Below are 14,888 nucleotides of genomic sequence, written 5' to 3' on the forward strand. Positions count from 1 at the left end.
CAGTCTGGGCGACAGAGCGAGACTCCGTCTCAAAAACATATATACATATATACATACATACATACATACATACATACATACATAGAAGTAAAGCAAACTCAATTACTCATTTCATATATTTCTATGGTCAATGGGCTTAGAAATAAAATCATTAGAGATGAAAATATACCTTCTGGTATTAAATTGGAATTAGAGGTACCAGTAAAGATGGATAAACAGATTAATGATCAAGACATACGGGTAGAGGTATGGGATTATATGTGCGTGTAAGCATTTTCCAGCTTAATCTACTAAGAAGGCTCAGAAACATTACCCCAGTAGCAATGACCACACGTCGAAACACTATTCCTCTCTTAAAAAAAAAAACAAAAAGTTTGCCTTGATAAGTAGCTGATTCCATGACTAGGATAGGGAAGGTTCAAAATGAGCTTGGAGTATCTTACATCACAGAGTAAGGAAGTTCACAGAAAATGATGGAGACATGTCAAAATGATATAATATTACAAACTAATCTATAATGACAAATCAGATCTATGATTGGCTAGGACTGAGGGCAGAAAAAGAAATGGACTGCAAAAAGCATGAGCAATATTTTGGGGGTGATGGAAATGTTCTGTACATGTTTTCATGGATTTATACATCTGTCAAACTAATCAGATTGTATATTTTAAAGGGACCATTCCTTCTGAAATTATTCCAAACAACAGAAAAAGAAGGACTCCTCCGTAACTCATTATATGATGTCAACATCATCCTGATACCAAAACTTGGCACGGACACAACAAAAAAAAGAAAATTTCAGGCCAATATCCCTGATGAACATCAATGCGAAAATCCTCAATAAACATACTGGCAAACCGAATCCAGCAGCACATTAAACAGCTTATCCACCACGATCAAGTCGGCTTCATCCCTGGGATGCAAGGCTGGTTCAACATATGCAAATCAACAAACATAATCCATCACCTAAACAGAATCAATGACAAAAACCACATAATTATCTCAATATACACAGAAAAGGCCTTCGATAAAATTCAACACTGCTTCATGCTAAAAAACTCAACAAATTAAGTATTGATGGAACATATCTCAAAATAATAAGAGCTATTTATGATAAAGCCACAGCCAACATCATACTGAATAGCAAAACTGGAAACATTCCCTTTGAAACCCAGCACAAGACAAGGATGCCCTCTCTTACCACTCTATTCAACATAGTGTTGGAAGTTCTGACCAGGGTTATCAGGCAAGAGAAAGAAAGGATATTCAAATATGAAGAGAGGAAGTAAAATTATCTTTGTTTGTAGATGACATGATTGCATATTTAGGAAATGCCATCATTTAGCCTAAAATCTCCTTAAACTGATAAGCAACTTCAGGAAAGTCTCAGGATACAAAATCAATGAGCAAAAATCACAAGCATTCCTATACACCAATAAAAGACAAATAGAGAGCTAAATCATGAGTAAACTCCCATTCACAATGGCTGCAAAGGGAGTAAAACACCTAGGAACACAACTTACAAGGGATGTGAAGGACCTCTTCAAGGAGAACGACAAACCACTGCTCAAGGAAATAAGAGAGGACACAAACAAATGGAAAAACATTCCATGCTAATGGATAGGAATATTCAATATCATAAAAATGGCCACACTGCCCAAAGTAATTTATAGATTTGATGCTATTCCCAACAAGCTACCATCGACTTTCTTCACAGAATTACACAAAAACTACTTTAAATTTTACATGGAACTAAAAAAGAGCCCACATAGCCACGACAATCCTAAGCAAAAAGAACAAAGCTGGAGGCATCATGCTAACTGACTTCAAACTATACTACAAGACTATAGGAACCAAAAACAGCATGGTCTGGTACCAAAACAGATATACAGACCAACAGAACAGGACAGAGGCCTCAGAAATAATACCACATATCTACAACCACCTGATCTTTGACAAACCTCACAAAAACAGGCAATGGGGAAAGGATTCCCTATTTAATAAATGTTGTTGGAAAAACTGGTTAGATGTATACAGAAAACTGAAACTGGATGCCTTCCTTACACCTTATACAAAAATTAACTCAAGATGGATTAAAGATCTAAACATAAGACCTAAAGCCATAAAAACTCTAGAAAAAAACAAAGGCAATACCAGGACATAGGCATGGGCAAAGACTTCATGTCTAAAACACCACAAGCAATGGTAACAAAAGCCAAAACTCACAAATGAGATCTAATTAAACTAAAGAGCTTCTGCACAGCAAAAGTAACTATCATCAGAGTGAACACGCAACCTACAGAATGGGAGAAAATTTCTGCAATCTATTCATCTAACAAAGAGCTAACCTCCAGAATCTACAAAGAACTTAAAACATATTTACAAGAAAAAACCCCATCAAAAGGTGGGCAAAGGATATGAACAGACACTTTTCAAAAGAAGACATTTATGCAGCCAAAAAACAGAAAAAAAGCTCATCATCACTGGTTATCAGAGAAATGCAAATCAAAACCACAATGAGATACCATCTCATGCCAGTTAGAATAGCGATCATTAAAAAGTCAGGAAACAACAGATGCTGGAGAGGATGTGAAGAAATGGGAACGCCTATACAAGGTTGGTGGGAGTGTAAATTAGTTCAACCATTGTGGAAGACAGTGTGGCGATTCCTCAAGGATCTAGAACTAGAAATACCATTTGACCCAGAAATCCCATTACTGGGTATACACCCAAAGGATTATAAATAATTCTACTATAAAGACACATGCATACATGTTTATTGCAGCACTTATTTACGATAGCAAAGACTTGGAACCAACCCAAATGCCCATCAATGTTAGACTGGATAAAGAAAATGTGGCACATATACACACGGAATACTATGCAGTCATAAAAAAGAATGAGTTCAGCTGGGCGCAGTGGCTCACGCCTGTAATCTCAGCACTTTGGGGGGCCAAGGCGGGCGGATCACCTGAGGTTGGGAGTTCAATACCAACCTGACCAACAGGGAGAAACCTCGTCTCTACTAAAAATACAAAACATTAGCCAGGCGTGGTGGCATATGCCTGTAACCCCAGCTGCTTGGGAGGCTGAGGCAGGACAATCGCTTGAACCCGGGAGGCGGAGGTTGTGGTGAGCCGAGACTGCATCACTGCACTCCAGCCTGAGCAACAAGAGTAAAACTTCGTCTCAAAAAAAGAAGAAGAATGAGTTCATGTCCTTTGTAGCGTCATGAATGAAGCTGGAAATCATCATTCTCAGGAACAGAAAAACACCACATGTTCTCACTCATAAATGGGAGCTGAACAATAAGAACATAGGAGCACAGGGAGGGGAACATCACACACCAGGGCCTGTCGGAGGGTGGGAGGCAAGGGGAGGGATAGCATTAGGAGAAATACCTAATGTAGATGACGGGTTGATAGGTGCAAACCACCATGGCACGTGTATGCCTATGTAATAAACCTGCACGTTCAGTACATGTATCCCAGAACTTAAGTATAACAAAAAAAAAAAGGGAAAAAAAATTGCATTCTCTTACCACTGAGCGCACTGAGTTTATAAACCCATTTGCTATACCAACTTTGTTTTCCTACTTAATTTCAAAATTTTTACTCTTCCATACGTAAGACAATGAAGGTACTGATAAAAGAAAGAAAAAAAAACTGACAGCTCACAACAATCTATGATGCTGCAAACATCTTTATGCTTAGAAACTACCTGTCAATTCATGAAACAGCCCTTTCATGTTAAAAAAAAAAAAAATTATTCCTGTTTTGTCAACAAAAAAAATACAGTTAAGCAAAGATAACCAAGACATAGTTTCTGCCATCATGGAAGACTCACACACTTAATATGATCTTGTAACTAAAGACAGATTAAAACATAAAATATAGCACTGGGACACAATGAAAAGTATTCAGTACATAAGCAGTCTGAGCAATCTTACAAATTCACCTCATTATTTTTAATATTTAGTTTTCATATGTTTGCATTAAGCCAGTTCTAAAAACAAAAACCAATGATACTGGCAACCTTAAGGTTATGGTCTACTCCTAGTATCTACAAATCTATCTAATCATAAAATTGTCAAATAATATTACTTAACCCAAATCCCTGAAAATTCTCACTACATATACATTTCCATCAAGAAAAACATATTCTTATCCCCACATTTCCACTTGTAAATTCGAGACCTCTTTTAGAAAACAAAACAAAACTCTCCTAATTCCTACAGCAATTCTTAAAAGTAACAAAATTTAAATCCAGCTTTGGGGTAAAATTTTGTCAATCATACTCTTAAATGGTAAGCAAATTAAGAAGAATTTGTGGGCGAGTCTCTAAATAACTAACATCACAAAATAAATGACATTTGGCTGCCCAGAATAAACAAAATCTATTATGTAAATATAGAAAATAACAAAAGTAAGGTTGTTTCTTATTTCTAAAATTTCTAAGTATTCAACAGTCCATTTGCAAACTTGGCAGCCCAAAAATGCATATGAATATATCTTTACTAGGAAGAAATCAGATAACCTAAGATGAATCATTTTAAACTCAGGGTACTAAAGATTTACTTAAGGTTAAAGCAGAAATCGGAGAAAGAAAAATATTAAATTATTGAACCAGATATTTAATTCAGTTTAGGTCCCCATCATAATTTGCTTTTTTAAAGTAGACTAATTGAAGCTGACTGAAAGTTCAAAAGAAAGAATAGAGTTTCAAAAAATACAAAATAAAACACCAGATGATATAGAAAATTTATTTAAATCAATTAAAAATTTAAAAAAATAGTCTACCTGAATCGTCCTGGGCTTCATGAGTTTCACCATCATCTGTTACCTCTAGTTCTTTCACAAAATTTGAGGGAAACAATCCCAATTTGTTGTTCAGGGTTCCACTCCACCAGCCTTCTTCTACCTGAAAAAGTTCACAATTCAAAAGTAAAAACAACTTCTGTTAAGTGAAAATCATCACCCTATGGGAAAATTAAGCTGCAAAAGCAAATGGCCACAAAACCAGCACTGTGAAATCAGCACTTTAAAATTTAAAACACAATGAAGAAAATATATTTTAAGTGGATTAAATTTTAGTGGATTATTCATATATGGGATTAATCATATATCAACTGCAATCTGCAACATTTACAATGAGAACTTGTAATCAATCGCAATCCATGAAGCACTTTTCATGAAAATATGAAATAACCATATATCCTGTATTAACAGCCAGAAGTACATAGCTTCTGGAATGTCACATTTGTAAACACTACTCAGCCTTGATTTGTATATTATTTAAAGTATTTGGAAATGTTTTATTTGAAAAAAATTTGATGATTCTAAGAATGCAACTTCCTGGCCAGGCACGGTGGTTGAGGTCTGTAATCCCAGCACTCTGACAGCCCAAGGTAGGCAGAGTGCTTGATCAGAAGTTTGAGACCAGCCTGGGCAATGTGGTGAAATCCCATCTCTAAAAAACTACGAAAGTAAGCTGGATGTGGTGGTTGGTGCCTGTAGTCCCAGTTACTGGGCAGGCTGAGCCTGATTGTGCCACTGGACTCCAGCCCAGGTGACAGAGGAGAGACCCTGTCTCAAAAAAAGAAAAAAGAAAATAAATATAACTTCCCAAATGGCACAGAAAATTGCTAAACCTATTACTTGAACAGTGAGTGATTCTTAGCTTAAATATAATTTCCTACTTTTAAAAACCCAGATGTCAAGCTCCACTAAACACCTTCCTCCAAACAGACACATCCTCATGAATCAAACACTTCAGAAAAACATTTACACTTACTAATAAGATTACTCAATTTCCATGAAATTACTTAATATTTAACAACTTTAAAAATGTATAGCTTCTGATATGGATATTAGGGAGTGCTAACAGGTTAAAAACAATTTTTTAGGCCAGGTGCAATGGCTCATGCCTATAATCCCAACGCTTTGGGAGGCCAAGGCAGGCCGATCACCTGAGGTCAGGAATTTGAGACCAGCCTGGCCAATATGGTAAAACCCCATCTCTACTAAAAAAAAAAAAAAAAAAAAAATTAGCCAGGTGTGGTGGTGCACGCCTGTAGTACCACCTACATGGGAGGCTGAGGCAGGAGAATCAGTTGAACCTGGGAAGCGGAGGTTGCAATGAGCTGAGATGGTGCCCCTGCTCTCCACTCTGGGCAATAGAGTGAGACTCCAGCTCAAAAAAAAAAAAGAAAAGAAAAAGAAAATTTAAAAAAGAGTAAACTATTCACTGTCAAAATGTACTTAGCAGCACTACACATAATATAGCTAGAAAAAGATCTATTTCTTGTTTAAAATATTTTTAATTGTTTTCCATCTCATAAAAGGTAGGCAATCTTTTACTAAGTTATTCATCTAACAGCCACTATGTTTGTAAGCCATGGTGTTAACTACTAGGGAAAGATTCAAACTTGCATATGAGAAATCCCTGTTCTTCAATAAAACGTCTAAAGAAAAAAACAATAAGCAGATGTCTACAATACAATGTAAGGGGTACCATAACTAACGTATGAACAAAATACTGCTAGGAGCAAATAGAAAGGGTTTGAAAGAATTTAAAAAAAAAATGCTCCCCCCAAAAAGAAAATGACCAAAACAATGTGATATTAAAGACTGAATAAAAGTAAAACTCTAATGACTTAAAAATAAATTATTTATTCATGGAAGGTATAGCTAAAATACAAAATGGGTGCTAGAATACAAGCTGTTTGAGGGAGAAAAGGAAGGCAGTAAAGCATGAAGTGACCAGAATTTTTATCAGACTTAAGGAAGCACCAAAGAACTGGAAGTGATCCAAACTAATTGTGATGGAAGACACGTAGACCAAACTAGAATAGATACAACAAAGGGAGAGAAACATCGGCTGTCTATTATCTGTACCTGGAATCCCCATTGGCAACAACTGAGGATATAGGGCTACTTAAAGAATTCTTAGGAGGCAGAGTAGTACAGTGGTAAAAAACTCAAAAATAGACTGCATGACAATTTGCAATTGCAAAAATACAGAACCAGCCCAAACGCCTATCAATCAACAAGTGAAGTGGATTTTTTTTTTTTTTTTTTTTTTGAGACGGAGTCTCGCTCTGTCGCCCAGGCTGGAGTGCAGTGGCGTGATCTCGGCTCACTGCAAGCTCCGCCTCCCGGGTTCACGCCATTCTCCTGCCTCAGCCTCCTGAGTAGCTGGGACTACAGGCGCCCACCACCGCGCCCGGCTAATTTTTTGTATTTTTAGTAGAGACGGGGTTTCACCGTGGTCTCGATCTCCTGACCTTGTGATCCGCCCACCTCAGCCTCCCTAAGTGCTGGGATTACAGGCGTGAGCCACCATGCCCGGCTAACAAGTGGATTTAAAAAGAAAATGTGGTGTGTATATATACACACATCATGGAATACTACTCAGCCATCAAAAGGAACAAAATAATGGCATTCACAGCAACATGGATGGAATTGGAGACTATTATTCTAAGTGAAGTAACTCAGGAATGGAAAACGAATCATCGTATGTTCTCACTCATATGTGGGAGCTAAGCTATGAGGATGCAAAGGCATAAGAATGATACATAGGACTTTGGGGACTTGGGGGGAAAGTGGAGGTGGCAGGGGATAAAAGACTACACATTGGATACAGTGTTCACTGCTCAGGTGACGGGTGCACCAAAATCTCAGAAATCACCACTAAAGAATGTACTCATCCAATCAAACACCACCTGTTCCCCAAAAACCTATTGAAATAAAAAATTAAAAAATTTTAAAAAAAACAGACTGCAAGGATTGAAATTCAGACTTAGATGGCTGCAAGAAGATCTCTCATCCTACATCTGTGACCTTGACACTCCTCCCACGAAGAAGTGGTGGTCTCTGTTCCCTACCCCTTAAATCTTGGTGGCTTATGACTCACTTGTAACCAACAGATGCTAGTTGGTAAAGGGCAATAAAGCTAACACCACATGTGCTGAAATGCTTGCACTTAAGAGCTGTGAAATGCCATATATATATAAGTCCGACGACCCTGAGATGCCCGTACTGTAAGAAAGTCAACCCAAATGGAAAGGCTAACATAATGGCTCTCCAATTGGCAGTTCCAGTCTTCAAGGTTTCTAGGCACCAGACATGTGAGTGAAAAAAACTTCCTATTATTCCAAGAGACCCCAGCATTGAATCTTTCCAGCTGAGGGCCCCAGACAAGCCATTCGGGCTATACCCCATTTGAATTCTTGACTCACAGGCATGAGACAACCGTTGTTCTTTGCCACTAAGTTTGAGATGGCTTGGTATGCAGCAACAGTAACTAAAACAGCCACCACTTATCTTCCTTGATTCAGTCTCTTCCTATGTACAATGGGGATAAAAATACCTATCTTCTTAGGTTTTTTAAAACTTCCAAGGATATAATACATTTGAAATTCCCAGCACAGTGCTTCAAACATAACATAAGCCAAAAAATGTTTACTACTACTACAGAAACCAAGCGAAAATAAAATAGAACAGCCTTTTGTATAAACACAATCAAAGTTTGTATAAACATAAACACTAGTGATAAATTACATTACAGGTGTTTTGACACAAAATCAATCCATGCTATAATACATGATATCAAAATATACACGTTGAAAACATGACCTTCAACTGCAAAATTAAACTTAAATACTCCTTCAAATGATAAAAGCAGAGATGTGAAAAATTATTTAAAATGTTTTTTTTCATTTTTTTATTTCCATAGGTTATTGGGGGAACGGTGGTGTTAGGTTACATAAGTTGTTTAGTGGTGATTTGTGAGATTCTGGTGCACCCATCACCTGAGGAGTATACTCTGCACCCAATTTGTAGTCTTTTATGACTCATCCCCTTCCCACCCTCTCCCCCCGAGGCCCCAAAGTCCACTGTGTCACTCTTATGCCTTTGCATCCTCATAGCTTAGCTTCCACTTAAAAGTGAGAACATACGATGTTTGGTTTCCCACTCCTCAGTTACTTCACTTAGAATAATAGTCTCCAATCTCATTCAGGTCGCTGCAAATGCCATGAAACCATTCCTTTTTATGGCTGAGTAGTATTCCAGCATATACATACATACCACAGTTTCTTTGTCCACTCATTGACTGATGGGCATTAAGGCTGGTTCTACATTTTTGCAATTGTGAACTGTGCTGCTATAAACATGTCTGTGCAAGCATCTTTTTCATATAATGACTTCTTTTCCTCTGGGATTGTAGTGGGATTGCTGGATCAAGTGATAGTTCTACTTTTAGCTCTCAAATGAATCTCCACACTGTTTTCCATAGTGGCTGTACTAGTTTACATTCCCACCAGAAATACAGAAGTGTTCCCTGTTCCCTGTTCACCACATCCACACCAACATCTATTATTTTTTTGTTTGTTTTAACGGTCATTCTTGCAGGAGTAAGGTGGTATCATATTGTGGTTTTGATTTGCATTTCCCTGATAATTGGTGATGTTGAATATGTCTTCATATGTTTATTGGCCATTGCACATCTTCTTTTGAGAACTGTTTATTCGTGTCTTTAAACCACTTTTTGATGGGATTGTTTATTTCTTGCTAATTTCTTTGAGTTCACTGTAGATTCTGGATAGTAGTCCTTTTGTCAGATGTATAGATTGTGAAGATTTTCTCCCACTCTGTGGCCTGTTTACTCTGCCGACTATTCCTTTCACCATACAAAAGCTCTTTAGTTTAATTAGGTTGTAGCTATTTATCTCTGTTTTTAGTGCATTTGCTTCTGGGTTCTTGGTCATGAAATCCTTGCCAAAGTCAATGTCTAGAAGGGTTTTTCCAATGTTATCTTCAAGAATTTTTAGAGTTTCAGGTCTTAGATTTAAGTCCTTGATCCATCTTGAGTTGATTTTTGTATAAGGTGAGAGATGAGGATCCAGTTTCATTCTCCTGCACGTGGCTAGCCAACTATCCCAGCACCATTTGTTGAAAAGGATGTCCTTTCCTCACTTTGTGTTTTTGTTTGTTGTGTCAAAGATCAGTTAGCTGTAAGTATTTGGGTTTATTTCTGGGTTCTCTATTCTGTTCCATTGGCCAATATGCCTGGTTTTATACCAGTACCATGCTGTTTTGGTGACTATGGCCTTATAATTTGAAATCACGTAATGTGAGGTCTCCAGATTTGTTATTTATGCTTAGTCCTGCTTTGTCGATGCAGGCTCATTTTGGTTCCATATGAATTTTAGCATTTTTTTTCTAATTCTGTGAAGAATGATGGTGGTACGTATAGGAATTCTGTTGAATTTGTAGGTTGCTTTTAGCAGTATGGTCATTTTCACAATACTGATTCTACACCCATCCATGACCATGAGATGTGTTTCCATTTGTTTTTGTCATCTATGATTTCTTTCAGTAGGGTTTTGTAGTTTTCCTTGTAGAGGTCTTTTGACTCCTTAGTTAGGTATTCCTAAGCATCTTATTTTATTTTATTTTATTTTTTTTTTGCAGCTATTGTAAAAGGGGTTGAGTTCTTGATTTGATTCTCCGCACGACTGTTGTTGGTATATAAAAGACCTACTGATTTGCATACATTAATTTTGTACCCAGAAACTTTGCTGAATTCTTTTATCAGTTCTAGGAGCTTTCGAAGGAGTCTTTAGGGTTTTCAAGGTAAACTATCATATCATTAGCCAACAGTTTGACAGTTTGACTTCCTCTTTATCGAGCTGGATGCCCTTTATTTCTTTCTCTTGTCTAATTGCTCTGGCTAGGACTTCCAGTACTATATTGAAGAGGAGTGGTGAGAGCAGGCATCCTTGTCTTATTCCAGTTCACAGAAGGAATGCTTTCAATTTTTCCCTTTTCAGTATTATGCTGGCTGTGGATTTGTCATAGATAGCTTTTATTACGCTGAGGTATGTCCCTTGTATGCCAATTTTGCTGAGAGTTTTAATCATAAAGCAATGCTGGATTTTGTCAAATGCTTTTTCTGCATCTATTGAGATGATAATGTGATTTTTGTTTTTAATTCTGTTTATGTGACATATCGCATTTACTGACTTGTGTATGTTAAAATATCCCTGCATCCCTGATATGAAACCCAATTGATCATGGTGCATTATCTTTTTGATATGTTGTTGGATTCAGTTAGCTAGTACTTTGTTAAGGATTTTAGCATCTATATTCATCAGGCATATTGGTCTATAGTTTTCTTTTTTTGTTATGTCCTTTCCTGGTCTTGGTATTAGGGTGATACTAGCTTCACAGAATGATTTAGGGAAGGTTCCCTCTCTCTATCTCCTGAAATAGTGTCAAAAGGATTGGTACCAATTATTTGAATGTCTGGTAGAATTCTGCTGTGAATCCATCTGGTCCTGGACCTTTTTTGTTGGTGGTGGTAATTTTTAAATTAACATTTCAACCTCGCTGCTTGCTATTGTTCTGTTCAGCATGTGTAATTATTCCTGATTTAATAAAGGATTGTATCTTTACAGGAATTCGGCCATCTCCTCTAGGTTTTCTAGTTTATGCATGGAAAAAAGTTCATAGTAGCCTTGAATGATCTTTTGTATTTCTGTGGTGTCAGCTGTAATATCTCCAGTTTTGTTTCTAACTGAGCTTATTTGGATTTTCTCTCTTCTTGGTTAATCTTGCTAATGATCTCTCAATCTTATTTATCTTTTCAAAGAATCAGTTTTTAATTTATCTTTTGTATTTTTTGTTTGTTTCAATTTCACTTAGTTCTGCTCTGATCTTGGTTATTTCCTTTCTTCTGCTGAGTTTGGGTTTGGTTTGTTCTTTCTCTCGTTCGGTGACCTTAGATTGTCTATCCGTGCTCTTTCATAGTCTCGGATGTAGGCATTTAGGGCTATCAACTTTTAACTTTTAAGTTGACTTACGTTAAAAGTTAGGTGATTAACTATTAATTTTCCTCTTAGCACCGCCTTTGCTGTATCCCAGAGGTCCTGAAAGGTGTGTCACTATTGTTGTTCAGTAAGAAGAATTTTTAAATTTCCATCTTGATTTCATTTCTGACTCAATGATCATTCAGGAGTAGGTTATTTAATTTCCATTATTTGCATGGTTTTGAAGACTCCTTTGATTTCCAGTTTTATTCCACTGTGGTATGAGAGAGTGCTTGATATAATTTCAATTTTCTTAAATTTACTGAGGTTCATTTTGTGGCCTATGTTGAATAGAATGTATATTCTGTGGTGGTTGAGTAGAATGTTCTGTAAATACCTGTTAACTCCATTTGTTCCAGGGTATAGTTTAAATTCATTGTTTCTTTGTTGACTTTGTCTTGATGACCTGTCTAGTGCTGTCAGTGGAGTACTGAAGTCCCCCACTATTATTGTGTTACTATCTCATTTCTTAGGCCTATTAGTAATTGTCTTATAAATTAAAGAGTTGCAGTGTTAGGTGCATATATATATATATAACTATGATGTTTTCTTGTTGGACAGGCCTTTTATCATTATGTAATGTCCCTCTTTGTCTTTTTAAACTGCTGTTGAATTAAAGTTTGTTTTGTCTGATATAAGAACAGCTACTCCTGCTGTCCATTTGCATTAAATATCTCTTTCTACACCTTTACCTTTAAAGTTTATAATTCCTTAAGTATTAGGTGAGTCTCTTGAAGGCAGCAGAGGGTTGTTGAATTCCCGTCCATTATGCAGTTATGTATCTTTTACATGGAGCATTTAGGCCATTTACATTCAACATCAGTATTGAGATGTGAGATACCATTCCATTCATTGGGGTATTTGTTGCCTGTATACTTTGGTTTTTTTGTTTTTTGTTTTTGCTTTTTAACTTGTATTTTTGTTTTATAGGTCCTGTGAGATTTATGCTTCAAACAGGTTCTATTTTGATGTGTTTCCAGGATTTGTTTCAAGATTTAGAGCTCCTTTTAGCAGTTCTTGTAGTGCTGGCTTGGTAGTGGTGAATTCTCTCAGCATTTGTTCATCTGGAAAAGACTACATGTTTCCTTCATTTATGAAGCTAAGTTTTGCTGGATACAAAATTCTTGGCTGATAATTGTTTTGTTGAGGAGGTTCAAGATAGGACCCCAATCCCTTCTAGCTTGTATGGTTTCTGCTGAGAAATCTGCTGTTAATCTGATAGACTGTCCTTTATAGGTTACCTGGTGCTTCTGCCTCATAGCTCTTAAAATTCTTTCCTTTGTCTTAACTTTTAGATAACCTGACAACAATGTGCCTAGGCGATAATCTTATTATGATAAATTTCCCAGGTGTCCTTTGAACTTCCTATATTTGGATGTCTAGGTCTCTGGCAAGGCCAGGGAAGTTTTTCTGATTATTCCCCCAAATATGTTTTTTAAACTTTTAGATTTCTCTTCTTCCTCAGGAAGGCCAATTATAACCTGATGACAATGTGCCCAGGCAATAATCTTTTTGTGATAAATTTCCCAAGTGTTCTTTAAGCTTCTTATATTTGGATATCTAGGTCTGTAGCAAGGCTGGGGAAGTTTTTCTTCTGATTATTCCCCCAAATAGGTTTTTTAAACTTTTAGATTTCTCTTCTTCCTCAAGGAGGCCAATTATTCTTGGGTTTGGTCATTTAACATAATCCCAGACTTCATGGGGGCTTGGTTCATATTTTCTTATTCTTTGTCTTTGTTGGATTGAGTTAACTCAAAAACCTTGTCTTCAAACTCTGAAGTTCTTTCTTCTGCTTATTCAATTCTATTGCTGAAACTTTCCAGAGCATTTTGCACTTCTGTAAGTGCATCCATTGTTTCCTGAAGTTTTGATTATTTTTTTATTTATGGCATCTATTTCACTGAATACTTCTCCCTTCACTTCTTCTATCGTTTTTTTATTTCCTTAAATTGGGCTTCGTCTTTCTCTGATGTCTCCCTGATTAGCTGAATAACTTACCTTCTAAATTCTTTTTCAGGTAAATCAGGGATTTATTCTTGGTTTGGATCCCTTGCTGGTGAGCTAGTGTGATTTTTGGGGGGTGGTAAAGAACCTTGTTTTGTCTTATTACCAGAGTTGGTTTTCTGATTCCTTCTCATTTGGGAAGGCTCTGTCAGAGGGAAGTGTAGGGCTCAAGGCTGTTTAGATTATTTTTGTCCCATGGGGTGCTCCTTTATGTAGTACTCTTCCTCTTTTCCCAAGGATGTGGCTTCCTGAGAACTGAACTGTAGTGATTATCTCTCTTCTGCCACGCAGCTAGTCTACTAGGCTCTGGGCTAGTACTGGGGGTTGTCTGCACAAAGTCCTGTGACGTGAACCATCTGTGGGTCTCTTAGCCGTGGATACCAGCACCTGCTCTGGTGGAAGTGGCAGTTGGGGTTGGAGGTGGGAGTGGGGGCAGGTTGAAATGAACTCTGTGAAGGTCCTTAGCTCTGGTTGTTTAATGCACTATTTTTGTGCTGGTTGGCCTCCTGCTGGGAGGTGGCACTCTCAAGAGAGCATTAGCTATGTAGTATGGGGAGGAACAGGTGGTGGGCAGGGTCTTGGAAATCCCAAGAGTATATGCCCTTTGTCTGCAGTTACTAGGGTGGGTGGGGAAGGACCATTAGGTGAGGGCAGGGCTAGGCATGTCTGATATCAGACTCTCCTTGGGCGGATCTTGCTGCGACCGAGTATTTGGGGTGTCTCCCAGGTCCTACAGGAGCAGCTGCCTTCCTTCAGAGGGTCTGTGGGTTCTCTCCGCTTTCCTAACGTATTCCTGCAGTCATTCTAGAGCAAAAGTTCACGATGTGAGCCTCCACATGCTGCTCTGTCTGTCCCAGTGGGAGCTGCAATCTAGTCCTGCCTCCTGTCCACCATGATCTCTCTGTTTTTAAAATATTTTAAAATCCCTTTCTAAGATACCAAAATGTAGCAAAGTATTTTTATTAATATTTGAACGTGATAATTCAAACTAGGCAGAGCTTTTAAAACGATT

General features: G+C 37.5%; 1 protein-coding gene across 2 annotated transcripts in view; it reads right to left on the reverse strand.

The window, feature by feature from the left end:
• CD2A (CD2 associated protein) overlaps nucleotides 1-14,888 on the reverse strand; it is a 151,207-nt gene that overhangs the window by 70,414 nt on the left and 65,905 nt on the right. For both annotated transcript variants that reach the window (XM_011756888.3, XM_011756889.3), the window contains one exon: nucleotides 4,800-4,920. In XM_011756888.3, the coding sequence (XP_011755190.1) occupies nucleotides 4,800-4,920 (121 nt within the window). The remainder of the gene's footprint in view (nucleotides 1-4,799; nucleotides 4,921-14,888) is intronic.

Source organism: Macaca nemestrina, chromosome 5 (assembly GCF_043159975.1).
Source record: "Macaca nemestrina isolate mMacNem1 chromosome 5, mMacNem.hap1, whole genome shotgun sequence".
Taxonomy (NCBI): domain Eukaryota; kingdom Metazoa; phylum Chordata; class Mammalia; order Primates; family Cercopithecidae; genus Macaca; species Macaca nemestrina.